We start from the raw sequence: 23,077 nt of genomic DNA on the forward strand, positions 1-23,077 counted from the left end.
TTTACAAAGTGCACTTTTGAAATATTCTAGACACAGACAACATACTATAAGAATGTATTATAATCTATTGCCCAACATCTTATCCAGAGAGTGGGAGAATATATTCTTAAATCTTTCTCATTCTCTCCTATGTATCAGGCATTACATCAGGTGCTAAAACTGACAAGACCTGGTCTTGTCCTCAAGGCATTCATTCCCACAAGGGAGAAGATAAACACACTGAAATAAAGTTCCCGTGAAAGGTAAAATGATAAAGACATATGAAGATATGAAAGATATGTACAAGGTATATGTGCAAAATTAAAGAATACCTAACGGAAGGGAGTGAATGGGTAAAAGGAATGGGGATAAGCAGAGGACTTCTCAGGGCAAGAGAGTGGAAGGAGGAACATTCTAGACAGAAGGATAATACAAACAAAGGAACAACATGATAATGACAAACAGCTAGCTGCTGCCCTTGAAGTTAAATTGCCTTGGGAGCAATGGCAATCATGGACTCATCAGACTCCAGTTCTCTCTCTGCTTGCCTTTTAGAAGAGAAATAACCCCTTAAGATAAGCAAACCTCAGTATTCTTGAAAATGATGAGAAGGCCTTAAGTGGAAGATATATCAGGCTTTTTGCTAATTTGAGGCAGTTGTTTTTAAAAGAAATTCCAAGAATATGACCCAATTTACACAATAACTTTATGACACAAGTCATACTTCCTACATATTGCTTCAAAACCTTATTTTTCCTCATTTACTATATCAAAAAATATTTTATCTTGCTATTTAATAGTTTTTAAAAACATGGTTTTTAGATGCATAATATTCTGATATATGGATAGACATAATTTATTTAACCAATCACCTATTGTGGGCCATTTGGGTGGTTTATAATTTTGGCCCATTAAATATATATCACTGCAATGAAAATCTGCATGCATAAATCTTAGCACACATCCCTGATTATTTCATTAAAACAAATTATGAGAAATGAAATTGCTGGTCAAATATGTACAAGTTTTAAGGTTCCTGATATTACCAAAGTGCCCTCTAAGGAGATTGCATCTAATTATGTGATTATACCAAGAGCTGTTGATTTTACACTTAGGATGGACTGCATGGTGTGTGAATAAAACTGTTAAAAAAAATAACAGGGGCAGATAAGGGGTATGGAATGTTTTCGGTTTTCGTTTTTATTTTTATTTCTTTTTTTGGAGGAATGAAAATGTTCAAAAATTGATTGTGGTGATGAATGCACAACTATGTGATGATACTATGAGACACTGATTGTATATTTTGTATGGATTATATGGTGTGTGCATATATCTCAATAAAATTGCATTAAAAAATTGCATCAATTTGTACTACTATCACCAGTATATAAGGATTCGCATATCACAGTAATTTGGCCAAGAGTATGGGGGGTGGGGGTGGTAGGGCTACTTTAATTTGCATTTCTTAGACTATATATTAGTGAGGTTGAGCTCTTTTCAGGTCAACTGGCAATTTTCATTTCACTTTTGTAAACAGACTATTTCATCTTTCCTTCAAGTAAGGTATTCATCTTTGTCTTCTTAATTTATAAGTGTCATTTATATATGTGGCAATTATTTTTCCAAGTTTTTAATTAAAGGACTTTGATTACTTTTGCCACTCTGTGTTGAATGGATTTGAGGAAGGATCAAGTTAGAACCAGAGAGACCAGCTGAGATACTACTCTAGTAGTTCAAGCAAGAAATGAACTAAGCTTGAACTAGAGGAGTGAAAGCAGGGAGAAAGAGAGCCTAATGAATGGGATATGGGAAGAAATAAAAAAAGGTGAAATAATCAAGAATGATTCCTATGTTTCCAGTATATTGGTTGGGCAGTGATAGCACTGAGATACTAAGGAAGGAATGTTAAGTTCAATTTTGGACATGCGAAGTTTGAGGTACCAGTTGGAAATGTCTGAAGATCAGAAAGAGGTCTGGTATGGGAATTTAGGAGTTGCTGTCATGTAAGTCATGAAACCATCAGCGTGCAGAGTACCAAGAGTAATTTGAAGACAACCTTGTGCAACACTGATATTTTAATGAACAAGTAGAAGAAAAGATGCCCATGAATGAAAAAGAGAAAGAATGGACAGAGAGAGAAAAGGAGAAACCAGAGAATACAATGTTAGCAAGCCAAAGCAGTAGAGCATCCCATGGGGTTGGGATTAAAACGACGGGATTCAATACACACAGTCTTGAACCTTGATGGCAAATAACATTAAGAGGGTTTTAAAGCAGCAGAGATGGTAGCCATATAGAAGAAAGCTCATATTAATGGTTCCAACATTCTTTTTTTAAAAGTTTCTGTTGGTTTACGAACATATTAAAAGATCAAGAGTAGAAATTAACAAAGATGATCAAGCACAGTTTAAAAACCTATGTGCATATGAAGATGATAATTATATCCTCAATTATATACGTTAAGGTAATGGTTCATCTTCTTGCAGAATAACCATTTGAAAGAAGATTTTTTTTTTAAATCCAAGTTTCTTTTACCCTAGAAGCTTATGAAAAACAAGATATAAAGGAAACTATGAATAATAATTAAAGTAACCACAAATATTAAATCACTCTAGTTGTCATATTAAACAAACAATACCAGTGCAAAGTCTCATTCATTCAACGATTATTTGCTGATAATCTACTATGATACAAAAATAATTACGACCAATCCCTATTGGTAAGGACCCCAGTCTAGCAGTGGTGGGAAAAGGCATATAAACAAAAAAACAGTAAGAAATACTACCAGTAAAAAGAGAGATATTAAGAGGTTAATTACGTCTAAGAATAGTGGTTGGTTAAGAAAAAATTCAGAGAGGTCAGCTAAACTAATCCTGAAGGAATATCAGGCTAATTATGCCTGGGAGTGAGGGGACAGAGGGGACCAGACTTATTAGCACAGTATGGTAAAGATGACTCTCTTTCAGTCTCAGGTTTAGGTGGAAGATTGCCAGAGTTTACTTAATTAACCTTTATAACAACCTATTCTTCTGATAAAGAGAAACAATGGCACAGGTAAGTTAAATGGCATGGTCAAGTTCCACAGCTAAGTAAGTGACAAAGCTGAGACTGGAACCCAGGCTCGTTGGTACAGAGACTGCTCTTTACCACCACTCCATGGTGCCTCTGCACTTACACTGAAAAAAGTTGACCAGGAAGGGTCTGGGTGTCCTTTGTCCTTTATACATATGCCATAGGGCATTTGCTTTTTATCCTGAAACCAGAAGAACTGAGAGTTCCAATGAACGGTCACAACGGTTCCTGGTGTAAAGAAAGTAAGTGAAATTGTGATGAAGACTGAGAGAAAAGGGAGAGATCAATGTCTCAACAAGAATGATGTTAAGCTGTGGCTAGAGAGAAAGAAAGTGGAATTTAAAATTTCAGCAGATTAGTTATGGGTATTCACAAAGTCAAGGGAGTAGCTGTTCATAAATTTATCAATTTGTCTCCCAAAAATGCAAATGGAAAAATTTTCTTCTGTTTTAGGGGAGAGGGAATTTGTGTCACAGACTATTATGAATGTTTTAAGAGAAAAGGACAAACCCTTGTTTTTAAAACAAAAAAACACAACAACTCATGACCCATTTTAAGTGTTATCAACAGTCTGCGGTGACAGGAAATAAATGATGGGCTAATTTACGTCACAGCATGTGTAGAAATCCCAGGAGTTAATGATAAAACAATAAATTTGAAATTTTTAACAGATGAAGAATGAACTTATAACCTTTTCTGCATTAACACTCACTATGGCATTTCCTGTAGCTATAACTTCTTAAAAAATAACAGGAGTCAAACAGGTATGACTAAATATATATATATATCCAACTATTTCTCATAAACTATTTTCCTCATCACTCAACCATTATACACCAGGAAAAAAATACAACTTTCAGTTACGAAATAAGGTTTAAAACAAAATTTTCCAAATATGTTTTTGTATATATGATTCTTATCTGTAAACAATAAAAAAAGACCTCATCTGACACACGTTAACAATACAGCTTGAATTATAACTACCATTCAATTTAAGAAAAGAGCATTAACACAATGTAAGCTCCCACTATGTACATTCAGTCACTACTCTGCCCTCTCCAAAAGTAATCACTATCCTGACTTCTAAAATAGATTCATTTTGCCTGTTTTTGAACATTACACAAGTGGAATAATATAGTATATATCATTTTGTATCTGGCTTTTTCCTTTCAATGTATGTTTGTGAGATGTACCCATGTTGTTGACTGCAGCACAGGTCTGTCGATTTTCATTGCTGATCATATGTCATTTTATGATTAGAACACAATTATTTACTCATTCTACTCTTGATAAACATTTAAATTGTTTCCAGCTTTGAGTTACTGCTTAAAAAGCTGGTAAGAACATTATTGTGCATGCCTTTTGGTGCATATACGCATTTCTGTTGAATATACTCCTAAAAGTACAACTGCTATATCACAGGATAGGTTTCTGTACAGTTTTAGTAGATATAGTAGATTTAGATTCTGCCAGTGTTCTAAAATGATTGTATCAAATTATACTCCTTCCAGCAGTATATTAAAGGTCTTAATTTTCCTCATCCGAAACAATACCTGGTACTATTAGTCTTTTGAAATTAGCCATTCTGGTGGAGTATAGCAGCATTTCACTGTAGTTTTAATCTGTATTTCTCTGAAGACAAATTATGTGACCACTTTTTCAAAGGTTTATTAGCCACTTGGAGATCAGTGAGCTACCTTTCCAAGTCTTTTGTCCATTTTCTAATGGCTTTTCTGTCTTTATCCCATTGATCTTTAGAGTCCTTTATAGAGTCCACATCAAAGGTGGACAAACTTTTTCTGTAAAGGGCAGTAATAACTATTTTAAGCTCTGTGGCCCATTTGGTCTTTGTCATAACTAGTCAACTCCTCTGTTGTACCAGGAGAGCAGCCAAAGTCAGTACATAAATGAATGAGCAGGCTGCGTGCCAATAAAACTTCTATCTATGGACAATGAAATTTGAATTTCATAAAATTTTCACATCACAAAATATTATTATTCTTTTGATTTTTTTGAAATGTAAAAGTTTTACCATGCAGGCTTTACAAAAAATAAAATCTTTCCAGGACATCCTGTGTTCATGGATGGAAAGATTTAATATTGTGAAGATGTCAACAACCTAAAGTACAATCCCTAGCAGATTCAACACAATCCCTATCAAAATTCCAACAGAGTTTATTTACAGAAATGAAAAGTTGATCCTCAAATTCGTACGGAATTACAAGGGACCCCGAACACAAAAACAGTCTTGAAAAACAAAACATCATTGGAGGGCTCACATTTCCTGATTTCAAAATTTACTACAATGCTAACTTATCGAAACAGTTCAATACTGGCATAAGGATATGAATATAGACCAATGGAAATAAATTGAGACTACAGAAATAAATCCATACATTTAAGCTAATAGATTTTCAACAAGGGTACCAATTCCATTGAATGGAGAATAGCCTTTTCAGCAAATGGTGTCGGGAGAACTGGACTTCTATATGTAAAAGAATGATGTTAGATCCTTATGTCAGAACATATGCAAAAGTTAACTCAAAGTGGATCAACAACCTAAATATAAGAGTTAAAATCATAAAACTTTAGAAGCCAACAAAGGAAGTTAATTTTTATGACCTTGGATTTGAAAATGGATTCTTAGAGATGACACCAAAAGAACAAGCCATAGAAGGAAAAAATAGAAAAATTGGACTTCCTCAAAATTAAAAACTTTTGCATACCAAAGAACATTATCAAGAAAGTGAAAAGACATCCTACAAAATGGGACAAAACACTAGCAAATCATATACCTGATAAGAGTGTAGTATTCAGAACATACAAAGAATTCTTATAACTCAATGACAAGAAAACAACCCAAATAAAAACTGGCCATTGATTTGAACAGACTTTTCTCCATACAAATGGCCAATAAGCACATATGAAAAACAGACAGTTAACATCATACTCAAAAGTAAAAGACTTAAAACTTTCACTCTAAGATCAGGAACAAAACAAGGATGTCCGCTTTCACTACTGCTATCAAATATTGAACTAGAAGTTCTTGTAGTAGCAATTAGGCAAGAAAAGCAAATAAAAGGTATCCAGATTGGAATGGAAGAAGTAAAACCATCTTTCTTTGTGGATGACATCATATTATATATAGAAAACCCAAAGAATTCCACAAAAAATCTATTAGAGTTAATAAATGAATTCAGCAAAGTGGCAGAGTACAAGAACAACACACAAACAACTTGTTCCTATAGTTGGAAGAGGAAATTAAGAAAACAATTTCATTTACAATAGCATGTAAAAGAATAGAATATGTAGGAATACATTTAACTAAGGACACAAAAGATTAGCATACTAAAAACTACAAAAGACTGCTGAAAGAAATTAAAGAAGACCTAAATAAATGGCAAGGCATCCCATGTTCATAGACTGGAAGAGTTAACTTTGTTAATATGCCAACGGTACCCAAAGCAATATACAAATTCAATGCAATCCCTATTAAAATGCCAACAACCTTTTTTGCAAAAGTGGAAAAACCAATCCTCACATTTATATGGAGTTGCAAGGGGCTCCAAAGAGCCAAAAAAATCTTGAAAAAGAAGAACAGGGCTGAAGGACTCACATTTCCCAACTTCAAACTGTATTACAAAATAAAAGTAATCAAAACAATGTGCTATTGGCACAGGGACAATCAGATCAATGGACCAGAACTACAAGTCCAGAAATAGAGCCACATATCTATAGCCTATGGACTTTTGTCACGGGTACTAAATACATGCATGAGGAAAGAATAGTCTATTCAATAAATGGTGTTGAGAAAACCAGATTTCCACATGCAGGAGAATAAATTTAGACCCCTACCTCACACCAATTCAAATCAAAATGGATCAATGACCCAAAGATAAGAGCTAAAACTATAAAACTATTAGAAGATAACATATGGGCAAATCTTCATGACCTAGGATTCAGCAATGGATTCTTAGATATGACATCAAAAGCATAAGCCACAAAAGAAAAAATAAATTGAATTTCATCAAAATTAAAAACTTCTGTGCACGGAAGAAAATTATCAAGAAAGTGAAAAGACAACCTACAGAATGGGAGAAGAAAGTTTCAAACCACATATTGGATAAGGGTTTAATATTCAGAATATAAAAAGAACTTTTATAATGCCTAAACAAAAAGACAACCCAATGAAAAAATGGGCAAAGGACTGAACAGACATTTCTCCAAAGAAGACATACAAATGGCCAAAAAACAAATTAAAAGATACTCAACATCATTAGCCATTAGGGAAATGCAAATTAAAACCACTATGAGATCCCACTGCCCATTCTCAAAGACAGCTATTAAAAAAATGAAAATTATCAAGTGTTGGAGAAGATGCAGAGAAATTAGAACTCGAGTACATTGTTGGTGGGAACATAAAATGGTAGAGTCACTGCGGAAAGCAGTATGACAGTTCCTGAAAAAGATGAAAAGAGAATTACCATTTGACCCAGAAATCCCACTTCTAAGTATATATTCAAAGAGAGTGAAAACAGGGTTGCAAACAGATACTTGTACACCAACATTTGTAGCAGTTATTCACAAAAGTTGAAAGCTGGAAACAACACATATGCCCATCAACAAATGAATGGATAAACAAAATGAGGTACATACACACATTAGAATATTATTTGGCCATAAGAAAAAGTGATGTTATGAGATATGCTGCGACATGGAAGAACCTTGGACACATGATCAGTGAAATAAGCAAACACGTAAAGAAAAAAAATTGTATGCTATTACTCATAAGAGGTGACTAGAAATAGCAAATTCACAGCAATAGAAAGCAGTTTTCACGTTCCTGGGGGAGGGGATACAGAGGGGAAAGAGGAAGAAGGGTATGTATTTGTAAAAAAAAAAAAAAAAAAAAAAAAATTTTAATGGCAAACTTTATGTTTACCAAAATAAAACAAAAATAAGAAATCCTTTCCTGCCTTTAAGTGATAAACTTAGTCTACTACATTTTCTTCTATTAACTTTAGTTTCACCTGTTAGATTTTAGCCATCTTTGAACCAGATGGAGGCAACGTGGCATTACAGAGAAATTCAATTTTACTTCTCTCCATTACAGGAAGTCATTTTCCCCAAACTATTTACTAAACAACAAGTCCTTTGCTCATTCCTTCCATTGGTCTATTTTTGAATTCTTGCACCAATACAACACCCTTTTTATTTTTTTTAAACCACTGTGACTTTTTAATATATTTGAGTATCTAGTAGAGCAAGCCCTCACACTGTTTTGTTTTGTTTTTCATAGCTAACTCAGCTATTCTAGGAACTTTATTCTTCCATATACATTTTAGAGTAAAATTTTCAAGTTCATCATATATTTGCTTTAGAACCTTGATTTATTTATGCTAAATTTATAGGTTAATTTTGAGGAAACTGACATATTTTAAATATTATGTCAACCCATCCCGGAGCATGAAATATCTATCTTACCATTTACTCAAAGTATCTTCTATGTCGTCTATTAGAGTTCTTAAGTTTTTTCCACAAAGGTATTACATATTCTTAGTAAGCTGTATTTCTAGGTTCTTTATAGTTTTTTTTCCTACTGTGAATCTATCTTTAAATTATTTTCTAGTTGATTACTGCAGGTGTAGAGAAACTCCTTTGATTTTGATTAATTGATCCTATATATGCAGACCTACCCAATGCTTTTAAAAATTATATCCTAACTGTTTTGATGATTCTGTTGGTGTTTTTAGGTAGATGATCAAATCATCTGTTGATTACGAATGTAATTAATACCACTAAATTGTAACTTAAAAATGTTCATCTCTTCCTTTCCAATTGCAACACTTTTATTTTTCTCTCCCTATAGTATTTACAGGACTATGTTAAACAGAGAGAACTGTCAACAATTTTAACTCATGCCTCACCTTGGAGGGAATGAATCTGATGTTTAAGTAAAATATTTGCTGTAAGTTTTGCCATATGGCCTTTATAGAGTTTAAAAAGTTCCCTTGTATTCCTAATTTGGTAAGCATTTTCTTTTTATCATAAATAGATGTTTAAACTTTATAAAATGCATTTATTGTACTGAGTGACAATCATTATTTTCTCTTTTAATCTTTAATGTTCGATTTTCTGATATTGAATCATCCTTATATTCTTGGGATAAACCCTATTTGATCATAATTTAAAAATACACAGTTGAATTTGGTAGCTAATATGTTATTTAACATTTATGTCATTACCTATAATCTAAGTAAAAAAGACCTTTACCTGCCTTATCTTAAGTGACCTTAACAGACCGTAGAATCAACATTACATATATTACACTAAATAATCTGGGAAGTTTCTTCTTTCTTGTTTTCTGAAACAACTTATATAAGATAGCAATTAACTATTCCTTGAAAGTTTGGTAGAATCCTCTTGAAAAATCATCAGAACTTTGACTGACATTTTAATTCTCAATACTTATCAATATATTTAAGTCCTCTTTCTTCTTGTGCCAATTTTGGTATTTTATATTTTTCTAGTAATTCATCTATTTCATTTAAATTTTCAAATTTATTAGCATAAATGTTCAAAACATACTTACTGTTGTTTTTAAACTGTTGAGTCTACACTTAATTCTCCTTTGTTCTGTATTTTTTACTTCTAACTTCTCTCTTTTCTTCATAGCCTTACCAGAATTTATCTTATTTTTTCTCTTTATCATTGATTTTTGCCTTTATCATTATTTCTTTCTTTCTCCTTTTTATCCCTATATTGCTATACTGCTTTTATCTTAACTTCTTAAACTGAATGCTTAGCATGTTTAATTTTAGTCTTTCTTGCTTCCAGAAAGGTATAAAGGTCCCACTAAGACAGCTTGCAATATGGTCAATAATATTGAGCACCTATTAAACATATTTAAGGCAGCAAAGCTTCCAACAAATTTATTCTTCACAGGTACTGTACGTAACAAATTCTGACTTATAGTTTTTCATTATCATCTGGTTTTAAGTATTTTTAAATTGTCTTTATGATTACCTTTCAAGTTATGTATTATTTACAAATATATGGGATATTTTAAAAGACACTTTGTTATAAATTTCTAAGGGAACAAAATATGATAGTAATCCCCTGGAATTTATTAAGGCTTCTATTATACCTTAATACATGCTATTTTTGAAAATGTTAATGTGTGGGCTTGAAAAGAATGGGTTCTGTTTGAAAAAGAGGGGGAGGGAGGGAGGGAGAATGTATAAAAATTTAGGCTTTTTAATTATATTTTCAGATTGTGGTATCGCCACTTATTTTCTATCTCTTTGCTCCATCATTTGCTAGGAGGACTATGGTAAAATCTCCAACAATTGTACATTTATGCATTTCTCCCGGCTGACTCTGGTTTTTGCTTGAAATATTTTGCATTGTTTGGTACATACATAAGTATATGTTTTGTGTTATATCTTCTTCCTTTTACAAAGAAATGTTCCTTATGATGCTCTCATGATATTCTCTGCTTTTCAAATTGCTACTCCAACTTTCTTTTGGTATGCTTAATGTATTTTTTCACATTCTTTTATTTTAAAAACTTAAAAGTTAAATGCCTTTCAGTTTTAAGTAACTTTGCAAACATACTGTTTTCTTTTAAGAAAAATTCAATCTGCAAGTTCCTGTCTTTTCATTGAAGAGTTTAACCCCTTAAAATTTTAATTACTGTTGCATTGGGAGCTATTTACGCATCTTATTCATCTTTTGCCTTCCAGTATACAATGCTTCTTTTTTTCCTTCTAACCTTTCAGATAGATCAAGTTTTCTCATGGTTTTAAAAGTTACAGGTATATTCCATTTTGTTCTGTGGTGACTGCCCTAAAGGTACAAACTCATTTTTGATGTCTTAATATTTATGTCTTACTATTTCTATCCATAGATATCTAGATATGCCTATCTCTATCTTTCCCCTAACTATACAATACTTTCTACCCTCACCACTTGATACTGTAAAAAAATTTTAATTCTAGGTTATTGTTGATATACATTTTATTTTATTTTACTTGGTTCTAGCCTTTAAAAAGAAAAAAAATCAATAACGAACTTTACCAAGTTACCATTGCTGCATAGCAAACTTAGTGACATAAAACAACCACCATTTTATTATGCTCTCATATTGAGTCAGGAATTCAGACAGGCCACAGCAGCGAAGGTTTGTCTCTGCTCCACAATGTCTAAGAAAAATTGAGTATCAGGAGGGACTTGGAGAGCTGCAGGCTGAAATCAGCTGGATGCTTGTTTACTTCAGATCTGCTTCCTAGGTTAGATGATTGGAAGATTGGGCTCAGCCGAAGGTGTCTACCAGACCACCTACCCAAAGCCTTTCCTTGCGGCCTCAGCTTCTCACAGCATGGCAGCTGGTTCTGAGAGGGAGATCCCAAAAAGAAATGTCTGGAGAGTAAGAATTCCAAGAAAACCCAGGGGAATCTGCATGACTTTTTATAACCTCATCTCAGAAATCACACAACCTCACTTCTGCTATACTCTACTGGTCAAAGTGGCTCTGAGCCCACATAGGTTCAAAGGCATACAAATACTCCACTCTCATTAGGAGTGTCGAAGAATTTGGGGGCTATGCTTACCCTGCCCCCATCTCCTGCAGCATTTCCTTGATGTGTGTCTTCTTTGAGTACTTATTCCAAAGAGTTTTCAGTGTTTGTCTTTGGGTAGCAAACCTTCTGAGGCCTTTAATGATGAGAATTTTTATTATGGCCAACATCTGAGTGCATATAAATTCTATGTGGATTCAAAGCTCTTTTCCTTCAACACTTAAACATTACTCCACTGTCCTTCTGTCATCAGATTTCTCAAAATTAACACTAGATGCAGTACAATGTTTGTTCCCTTGTAGATGATCTGCTCTCTGTCTCTGGAAGCTTACAGAATTTTTCTTTATCTTTGGTATTATTATCCATCACGAGGGCCTAAGGGTGGGTTTTTCCTTCCCTACCCTATTTTGCACTCCATAACCCTTTCAGTGTAAAATCTTTCATCAATCTCTAATTCTGAGAAATGTATCCTATTTCTTCAAATACTTCCTCCTCCCTTATTTTTCTTCTCCTCTAAGACTCCTATTTATCTGGATAGGAGTCCTACATTTAACTTTCATACCTGTTGGCTTTTATTTGATGTGTTTTCTCTTTATCACTTACTGCTGCCTCCTCAGAGAGTTCATCAATCTCATCTTCCAATTCATAAATTTATCAGCTGTATAACTTCAACTATCATCCACTCTTTCTATACTTTTATTTTACTACATTTTTCATACCTACTATTTCTACTTGGTTCTGTTTTTGTCTTCTTGTTCTTACAGCACATTACTAGTATCTTCCTTATCTCCTTAAATATATTTACCATGCTTGTTTCTTTTTTATCTTGGTCAATCTTTTCCAACAATTCTCCATCAGATATTCTATGTTATTGTCTTTCTTTTAGAGTACCTGCTACTCATGTGACTAGTTTTGCTGTGAGCTAATGCACTTCTAGAGTACCAGTTAGTATGTCTGATAATATATACAGTGAAAGGACAAAAGGCCTGACCCTAATTGTATCCAACATGGTGAACTTAAAGAAGGAAAAAAGAATGAGTCCCAGGAGAAAGAGCCCCAGGGACCTTAGAACCATTACTGTCTAATCCAATTTGCTGGACATTCCAGAAGCAACTCCCCTGGTCAGGGCTTCACATTTAAGCTTTTATGGGGAAATAATACTGGGAACAGTTAGTTTTCCTAGGTCAGAACCTATCAATCTGGGAGTTTGGATAGGGTGTGGAGAAGAGGTAGAAAAGTGGCCTCCTAAGGACAGCCAGTAGGATGGTACCCATTTACACAAATGCCATCAGACTCCCAGGAGACCTTTCCCATAAACCTGGAGGCTGGGCCACTGCTGCTCATTTCTGTGAAGGGTCAGGCAAAGACAGTCAAGGTAACACCAGTAACAAATAAGAACAGAACTTAGCCTTCTTTCAACCTATTCTCTTACTGCCACCTTTGGCAGTCCTTAGTCCCAGGCTACAGCAACCACCCACAGACATTACACCCATCCCCCTCACTCTTAAAAACATGCAGGGTCAAGAGAGCCTTGCTCTCCTCACACTTCTTCCTCACCCCTCTAGTTGAATATCCAGAGTTGATCTTGGGTAAAGGGCATCAACACTGAGAATAATTTGACAAGAAATGGAAACTAGCCTAGAAACTATTTTCTTTACCAAAGTTGTAGAACTTCAGCTGAATTTCAACCATACCTAATCAAGTTCAGAAATCTGAGGCAAGCAGGTAAATGTAACGGTTTTGCTCTACTCTGTATCAGTGAGATAATCATTTTCAGTTCTAAACACCACATGTTCTAGAGGTGAAAAATCTTTAATTTTTCCAACATGATGGTTGTAAAAAAAATGGTATCTTTTACATTTGTATTTTTTCTGACTACTAGTTAGGTTGACCACCTACTGATAATGAAAAGCAAATCGCTAACAAACTCCTGTGAATTGCTTGTTCATTTTATCAATATGCCTTAGGTAATTTGCTTTATAAAAATCTTTTTCTAAAAGCCCTTTGTATTTTAAGGATATTAACCCTTTCTCAGTTAACGTGTTAGAAATATTTTCTCTCAATCTATCATTGGCATTTAGCCTTTATTAACAGGGTTTTTTCCTATTTAACTTTTTTTTAATTTTATGTAGTCAAACCTGTTTGATTTTTACTTTTCACATCTTATCTCCTGTTTTTCTTAAGATAGTCTCTTCCACAAGAATAATGCAAATAAACTCCACATATTCTTCACTTTTTCACATTTAGAACTTTGGATTGAAGTAGAGATCCAACTTTATTTTCTTCCAGTTGAAGAGTCTATATTGTACCAACACCATTTATTAAATAAAACACTTTTAGTCTCTGAATTGAATTGCTACTTTTATTATATTTTAAAGTCCTATAATTACTGAAATGGAACAACTGGGTTTTATTCATTTCAATCATCTGATTTTGTGCAAATATCATGCTGTTTTCATTAAGAGAAAGTTTATAAGGTAATTTTTAATATCTTGTTCTCCTTACTCTTCTTTTTCTCAACTTTCTAGAATGCATTTATTTAAATGTCACTTTCTCCAAATATAGATAAGATGAAACCTAGCACAAATTGTAAGATGTACATATTATCTTGTGACTAAAAAATGCAGTTGACTCAGTAGATAGGCAGTCATGATTAATGTTCTGTATAATGAATAAAATAAAACAGCAGAAAATAATCACATGGGCAAATGCCCTCATGAAGAATTCAGAAAAAAATAATAGCAGCAGCTAACAAGTACAGCAGGCACTATGCCTCTCATTGGAGGCTCCTATCAACCACCACACGAAGCAGGTCACTGGAGGACACAGAGACACAGGGAGGAAAACAGCAGAGAGCGTTAGTCCAAGATTAATGTAAAAAAAAAAGAAAAAAGAAAGAAAGAAAGAAAAGATCCATAAGAGATGCACAGAGAATAGACAAGATGGAGTTCAATAATATTTTATTTGTCCAATGCCATTGGTGAAGAACAAAACTGGTCTTTCTAAACTGCTATGCCCCATATCCAGCCTTCCATCTAGCTAAGAATACTGCTTAAACTCAACTGAGGTCACAGTAATGTGAACTCTACTGCCTGCCTTTTTGACTTTCAGAGACTATGAATCCACCTGCAAACAACACTAGAGAACACAAACACTCTATGCCTTCACCAGCATGAAATCCCAAACAGTCTGCTTTCTAGTTTCAATCAAAAACCCATTTAAGTCCTCTGGTAAATGACTATTGGAGGCAATATAGCTACTCTGCTTCCCACTCTGAAACCCACAAAATGTACCAAGAGAAACAAACTTTCATAGGAAATAAATCTAAGGAGTTACATATGACAACCCCAAATCACAGATCATGAAGGATTTCTATCAAATAAAACACAATTTGGAACAAGATGATATGAAATATCAAGGGTTATTATATATTTCTACATACCCAAGCAGTGTTGGATTTCTCTGAAAAGTAATGGAGACAGTCCTACAGAATTTTATTTGGAACAAAGAGAAATGAGGATGTAGACAAATCATGGGAGAGACAGTAAATATTCTTCTGAGGGTACAATTCTATACGGGGGAGTATCAGGGAAGAGGAAGATAAAGAAGACTACATGGTTCTGATGTGTGTTTGATAAGGGTGATAAAATAAAGCTAAAAAATAAAAATAAAAATTAAACTAAATTAAAAAAAGAAGACTACATGGGCATGCCATCTTTATTTTCTCTGACTTCCCAACCACACAAACTATAAGGGGGAAGTATGGAGAAAGGGAAGAACAATTATCCTTGCAGTGATGATCTACATTAGTTGGTCAGAGAGAAATAAACATAAATCATCAAACAGATGAGCAAGTTACACTGAAACCTATAGTGTACTCCTTCATGGATGATCTATTTACCCAAAAAGAACGAATAACAACACTGAGGAGAAAAATGCTTTTGGTTCAGAGAACACAGAAACTTTTGTGAGAAAGCATTCTGAAACAAGAAATCTGAATTGAACCTTCCAGATGCCCCAGCTCACACTTTTCCATACTGCTGCTAAGTATAATAATGGTAATAACAATAATAATAACAACAACAACTGACTTTGAGCTCTTACCATATTCTAGTCACTATTCTGGGAGCTTTCCAAGTATTAACTCTTTTAATTCTCAAAACAACCTTACGAGGTAAGTACTCTTATTATTTCCATTTTACAGATAAGGAAAATAGGGCTCACAGGGGTTAAGTAACCCTATAGTCAAACAGCTATGAAGTATAAGAGGTGGAATTTAAACCCAAGCATTAGGGTCTAAAGCTTAGGCTTTTAACTATGCTGTATTTCCTCTCCAACATTAATGTTAAACAATTAGCAACCCCAGGAAGAATACAGGATTTTTAATTTGTATAATAAAATTTACATACCTTGTACTGCAAGCTCTGCTTGAGCTTCAATTGTCTCATTTCCATTATCAGCTATACAAAAGTAAGTCCCAGCATCATCCTCAGTGACATCACTGATCTCTAGGCTACCACCTGCCAGCAATATCAATCTTTCAGAGCTGCATATGAAAAAAAGTTGATACATTTCAGTACTACTAAGAATACCTGAGAAACTCTCCTCACAAAACAGAGAAAACACTTCAATAGCAGTATTCATATGGCTACAAACTCACATGATAATATCAGAAATTAATTTAGTCCTATTTGCCTTGCTCATTTTTCATCTATAAATATCAAAAATACAAGTCAAAATGTTACAATGAATGACCTCTACCACTACTAATTATTCCCAAAGGATATCACTTGTGTGACCAATTCCATCAGCATTCCATTTTTATCTCCCCAGTCTGGTCATTTTCTTGCAAATTAGGCAATTTTGAAGACTGGAATCAACCTGAGAGTCACTCCAACACAGCGATACCACACTGAGACCGCTAACAGAAAAAATAGAGAGGGAAAGATGTCAGAGCAGAAACACTAAGCCATGGGTTCACAATGTCTACTGAAAGTTTCCTGTGGTGGCTTAACCAGGAAAGAGGGAAAAAGGGAGGAAAGGCAAGAGAGAGGATAGGTGCCAGAGAGCAGCTTTCTGAGTGTGGTAGTTGGGCACAGATCATGCCATTATCAACCCTCAGTGGACGGTTACTGACCCAACTCTACAGAGTGATTTAAGTCTATTTAACAGAATATTTAAAGAGAAACTAAAAATGATCCTATAAAATTGAAGAAGAAATCATAAATCAATTTTCTGATCAAATTTTTATAAAGCCAACAAGTTTAGTTAATTTGGGAAGTTACAAATTAAATCAAACATACCTATGTTTTGACACAAAGCAAAGGATGCAATCAACTCTAGGAACAAATACATAATTTAAGCTGCCAATTTAAAAGTCACTTTCACAGATGAAAAAAATCCAAAATACAGTACACCAAACACAGCATGAAGGAAAAATGTGTTTAGACAATAATATACATATATTTTTTATTTTATATATATTTTTTGAGGTTCTCTATCTAAACAGATTCTCATAGGCCAGAATTTTCTCTGAAATCTTAATACTGTGACATTTCCAGTCTGTATCTATGCTCAACAAAAATGTTCTGATTATAATTTGGCTTTTCATATAGAGTTCCTTATGGGGGAAAAAAATCAGAGGAATTATCTAGTCTGAACCTCATTTATGATTCTTATTCTAAGTAAATAAAGTTGCATTTTGGCTTAAATTTCAGTATATTGTGAGTTTTGGTAATTAGTCTTCCTAAAGCTGATAAAAACAAAACAAAACTAAGTTTCTAGATACAGAAAGCTGAAAACCAGAATCAGGTTTGATGACTTCTCCAAGGAAATAATACCCTGCAAACTCATGACTAAATCTAATCAACTGGTCTTTCCTGAAACATCTTCATTATACTCCCAAATATCCCAACTTTATGTGAAACAATAGAAAGAGATAACATACTAATGGATTAAAGCAAGGATGATTGGAATAAAATAGAGAAATAGGATTCTGGTGCCTCACAAAATAAAAAAAATTACAAAAGTTAAAATCCTTTATTTTATTCAAAAATAACTACTAAGATTTAGAGATAGAAAGCTCAACATTCACAAACGGGAAATCATTAATATATACATGATACTGAGATAAACATAATGTGCAATATCAGTTGGTATACTACTTTTTAAATTGAGATAAGGCAATTTATATCTAATAATCATACAAAAAAAATTCCTGATACTTGCTATGACTGATATTTTACATTTCTGCCAACAATGGCCAAGGGTCCCTATTTACCCACACCCTTGCCAACATTTTTATTTTCTGAATTTTTTACTAATAGCCAGTTAGTGGTTGTAAACTGGTATCTCACTGTGGTATTAATTTGCATTTCCCTAAGGAGTAATGTTAAGCATCTTTTCATGTGCTTCTTGGCCATCTATATCTCTTCTTTGGAGAAATGTCTACTCAAGTCCTTTGCTCATTTTTTAGTTGGTTGTTTATCTCTTTGTTGTTGAGTTATAGGAGTTATTTATGTATTCTGGATATTAAAATCTTATCAGAAAATGATTTGCAAGTATTTTGCCCCATTCTCTAGACCATCTTTTCACTTTCTTGATGATGTCCTTCGATGTGCTAAAGTTTTTAATTCTGAAGTCACATTTATCTATTTTTTTTTCCTTTTGCTGCTTGTGCTTTCGGTATCAAATCAAAGAAACTATTTCCTAATACAAGGTCCAGAATATAGCTCCCTTTTTACAGTTTTATAGTTTTAGTTCTTATATTTAGGTCTCTGATCCATTTTGAGTTAATTTTTGTATAGTGTGGATTATTTTCCATGTGGATACCCACTTTTCTCAACATTTGTTGAAGAGACTATTCTTTCCCCATTGTGTGGACTTGTACTCTTGCCAAAAATCAACTAGTCAAAGATGTGAGGGCTTTATTTCTAAACTCTTACCTGTATCCCATTGGTCAATAAGTCAGTCCTTGTGCCAGTACCACAATGTTTTAATCACCGTAGTTTTAAAAGTGGGAAGTGGGAGTCCCCAACTTTTTTGTTCTTCAAATTGGTTTTGGCTAAGCAAGGCCCCTTACCCTTCCATAAGAATTTATGATTGGCTTTTCTATTTCTGCAAAATAGACTGAAGGAATATTGATTGGAATTGTATTGAATCTGTAAGTAACTTTGGGTAGAATCAACATGTTAATATTTAGCCTTCAGTCCATGAACAAAGAATATCCTTCCATTTATACAGGTGTTCTTTGATTTCTATCAGTAATGTTTTCTTAGTTTTCTGTGTACAAGTCCTTTACACACTTGGTTAAATTCATCTCTAGGTATTTCTTTCTTTAAGTTGCTATTGTGAATGGAGTATTTTTCCTGATTTCCTGTTCAGATAGTTTATTACTATTGTATAGAAACAACACTGATATTTGTGTGATCTGTACCCCACCACTTTGCTGAATTCATTTATTACCTACCGTTAGCTTTGCTATCACTGCAAATAGGGAAAGTTTTACTTCTTCCTTTTCAACTTGGATGCCTTTTATTTCTTTTTCTTGCCTAGTTGCTTTGACTAGAACTTCCAGTACAATGTTGAATAACAGTGCTGACAGTGGACATCCTTGTCTTACTCCTAATCTTAGGGGGAAAGCTTATAGTTTTTCATCATTAAGTATGATTTAAGTTGTGGGTTTTTCATACATATCCTTTGTCATGTTGAGGAAGTTGCCTTCTATTACTAGTTCTCTGAGTGTTCTTATTAAGAAGGAGTGATGGATTTTATCAAATGCCTATACTGCATTAGAGATAATCATGTGTTCTTTATTCCTTCAATCTATTAATGTGGTGTTTTACATTAACCGATTTATGTTGAACAGTCCTTGCATGCCTAGGATATATCCCACTTCATTGTGATATACAATTCTTTAAATGTGTTTTTGGATTCAGTCTGCTAGCATTTTGCTGAAGATTTTTGCATCTATAGTCTTAAGAAAAATTAGTCTGTAGTCTCTTAATATATTCATCTGGCTTTGGTATAAGGGTGACTCTGGCCTCATAAAATGATTTAGGAAGTGTTCCCTCCTCTTCAATTTTTTGGGAGAGTTTTAGCAGAGCTGGTGTTCATTCTTCTTGGAATGTTTGGCAAAATTTACCAGTAAAGCCACCTGGTCCTTGGCTTTTCTTTATTGGGAGGTTTCTGATTATTCAGTCTCTTCAGTTGTTAATGGTCTGTTGAGACCTTCTATTTCTTCTTGAGTCAGTGTAAGTAGTCTGTGTGTTTCTGGGAATTTGTCCATTTCATCCAGGTTATCTAATTTGTTGACATACAATTGTTCACAGTACCCTCTCATAATCCTTTTTATTTCTGTGGGGTTCATAGTAATGCCACCTCTTTCAATTCCAATTTTAGTTGTGTCCTCTCTTTTTTCTTTGTCAGTTGAGCTAAAAGTTTGTCCATTTTATTGATCTTTTCAAAGAACCAAATTCTGTTTTTATTGATTCTTTCTAATCAATGAACGATTTTCTCTTCACTCTCCACACTATTCTTTATTTCCTTCCTTCTGTTCTCTTTTGTTTAGCATGACTTTTTCTTTTTTCTTGTTCTTCCAGTTCCGAGGTCTCTGATTTTAGATCTTTCTTCTTTAGAAGATCTATAAATTTCCCTCCAGCATTGCCTTTGCTGTATCCCATAGGTTTTGGTATGTTGTTTTCTCATTTTCATTCACCTCAAGATATTTCCTAATTTCCTTTGTGATTTCTTCTTTGACCCACTGGTTGTTTAAAGGTGTATTGTTTAATTTCCATCTATTTGTGAATTTTCTAGTTTTCCCTCTGTTATTGATTTCTAGCTTTCTTCCACTGTGATCAGAGAAGATACACTGTATCATTTCAACCCTTTTAATTTTGTTGAAACTTGTTTTGTGACCTAACATGGTCTATTCTAGAAAACGGTCATGTGCACTAAAGAAGAATGTGAAGTCTGTTGTTGTTCGGTGAAGTGTTCTATACATGTCTGTAGGTCTAGTTAGTTTATAGTATCATTCAAATCTTCTATTTCCTTACTGATCTTTTGTCTAGATGTTCTATTCATTATTCAAAGTGACGAACTGAAGTTTCCTACTATTAAAGTAGAACTGTCTATTTCTCCCTTCAAATCTGTTAACATTTGTTTCATATATTTTGAGGCCCTGCTGTTAGATGCAAATAATTTATAATTGTTACATCTTCTTGTTGAATTGACTCCTTTATCAGTACATAGTGTCCTTCTTTGTCCCTTGTAACTATTTTGACTTAGGTGTATTTTATCTGATGTTAGTACAGCTACCTCAGCTTTCTTTTATTTACTATTTGCATGAAATTTCTTTTTCCATCCTTTCACTTCCAACCTATTTGTGTTGTGTCTTTGAATTTCAGCTGAATCTCTTGTAAACAGCATATGGTTGGCTCATGCTTTATTATTCATTCTGTCAATGTCAGCCTTTTGACTGGAGAGTTTAATCCCTTTACATTTAAAGTAACAACTGATAATGCAAGACTTTCTTCTGCCATTATGCTATGTGGGTTTTTAAAGTCTTATACCATTTTGACCCTCAAATTTTCTACTACTGCTTACTTGTATATTTACTTGATCTTTTGTAGTGAACCATTTTGAGTTAATTCTCATTTTCTTCTGTGTATGTTTTCAGATATTTTCTTTGTGGTTATCATGGGGGCAAATTCAACATCCTAAATCTATAACAATTTCATTTGATTTGATATCAACTCAACTTCAAAAGCTTATACAAACTATGTCCTACATCCCTCCATCCTCCCACTGTTTTTTGTTGTTGTTGTTCTTGTCACAAATTATATCCTTATACATCGTGGGTCCAAAACCATAGATTTATCATTTCTTTTTATGCATCTTCATTTTAGATACTATAGGAAGTAAAAAGTGAGGTTACAAATGAAAAATACAATAGTACTGACATTTATATTTACTCATGTCATTATCTTTACAGGAGATGTTTATTTCTTCACATAGCTTTGCTCTATTGTCTAGTGTCCTTTCCTTTCAGTCTGCAGAACTCCTTTAGCATTTCTGATGGGACTGGTCTAGTGGTGATGAACTCCATCAGATTTTGTTTATCCGGAAATGTCTCAATCTTTTCCTCATTTTTGAAAGACAGTGTCATCAGATATAAAATTTTTGATTGGCAATTATTTTCTATCAACTCTTTAAATATTTCAACCCACTGCCTTCTTACCTCCATGGTTTCTGATGCGAAACTAGCACTTAATCTTATTGAAGCTTCCTTGTATGAAATATGTTCCTTCTCTCTTGCACCTTTTAGGATTCTCTCTTTGTCTCTGGCATTAAACAATTTGATTACAATATGTCTGGGTATGGATATCTTTAAGTTTATCATGTTTGGGGTTCACTGGGTTTTTTGAATGTGTATACTCATATCATCCATTAAATTTGGGAAGTTTTCCTCCATTATTTCTTTGGAATAGTCCTTCTGTTCCTTTCTTTCATTCTCCTCCCTCTGTGGCTTCCATAATGCATTTATTGGTACGCCTGATGTTATCTCATAGGTCTCTTGGGCTCTGTTCACTTTTCATTCTTTTTCTTTCTGCTCCTCAGCCTTAATCATTTTGATTGTCTTCTCTTTGAGTTCACTGATTCTTTCTGCCAGCCCCAACCTGCTTTTGAAACCATGTAAGGAATTTTTCATTTCAGTTATTATGTTCTTTGAATCCAGTAGTTCTGTTTGATTCCTTCAAAAAATTTCTCTACTGAGATTCTCATTTTGTTTCTTCATTGTTTTCCTGATATCCTCTGTATTTTCCTTTAGCTCTCTGAACATATTTGAGATCACTAAAAATATATATATATTTATATTTGTCTGGTATATCCAAAAGTTTTTGAGTTCAGTTTTGTGTGGGGTAGGAGACTTTTACTGCCTATGCATGTCCAACTGCTCAGAACCATTCGTTCGTAAGGCTATCTTTCCTTCACTTATTTGCTTTTGTACCTTTGTTAACAGCTACAGCTGGGCATATTTGTGTGGGCCTATTTCAGGGTTCTCTATTCTTTTCATTGATCTATATGTCAATCCCTCCATACAGTCTTAATTACTGTATGTATTTAGTAAGTCAGGTAGACTGACTACTCCTACTTTATTCCATTCTAAAAATTGTTTGGGCTGTTTCAGTTCCTTTGCTTTCTACATAAATTTTAGAATAATCTTGTCTTTATCTACAAAAAATCTTGTTGGCATTTTGACAGAAATTGAGTTAAACTGTAAATAAATTTAAAGAGAAATGACATATCTACTATTCTTCCAATCTACAAATATACATCTATGTCTGTACATTTAGGTCTTCTTTGACTTCTTTCATCAGTATTTTGTAGTTTTCAGCATATAAGTCCTGTACAAATATTATCAGATTTACACCTAAATATTTCATTTT

The 23,077-nt window shown here is 33.7% G+C and overlaps 1 protein-coding gene across 8 annotated transcripts in view; it reads right to left on the reverse strand.

Annotated features, from left to right (window-relative positions):
* NEO1 (neogenin 1) overlaps positions 1-23,077 on the reverse strand; it is a 276,268-nt gene that overhangs the window by 154,306 nt on the left and 98,885 nt on the right. For all 8 annotated transcript variants that reach the window (XM_037833488.1, XM_037833484.1, XM_037833483.1 and 5 more), the window contains exon 6: positions 16,040-16,176. In XM_037833488.1, the coding sequence (XP_037689416.1) occupies positions 16,040-16,176 (137 nt within the window). The remainder of the gene's footprint in view (positions 1-16,039; positions 16,177-23,077) is intronic.

The sequence above is a fragment of the Choloepus didactylus genome, chromosome 4, assembly GCF_015220235.1.
Source record: "Choloepus didactylus isolate mChoDid1 chromosome 4, mChoDid1.pri, whole genome shotgun sequence".
In the NCBI taxonomy this organism is placed as follows: Eukaryota; Metazoa; Chordata; class Mammalia; order Pilosa; family Megalonychidae; genus Choloepus; species Choloepus didactylus.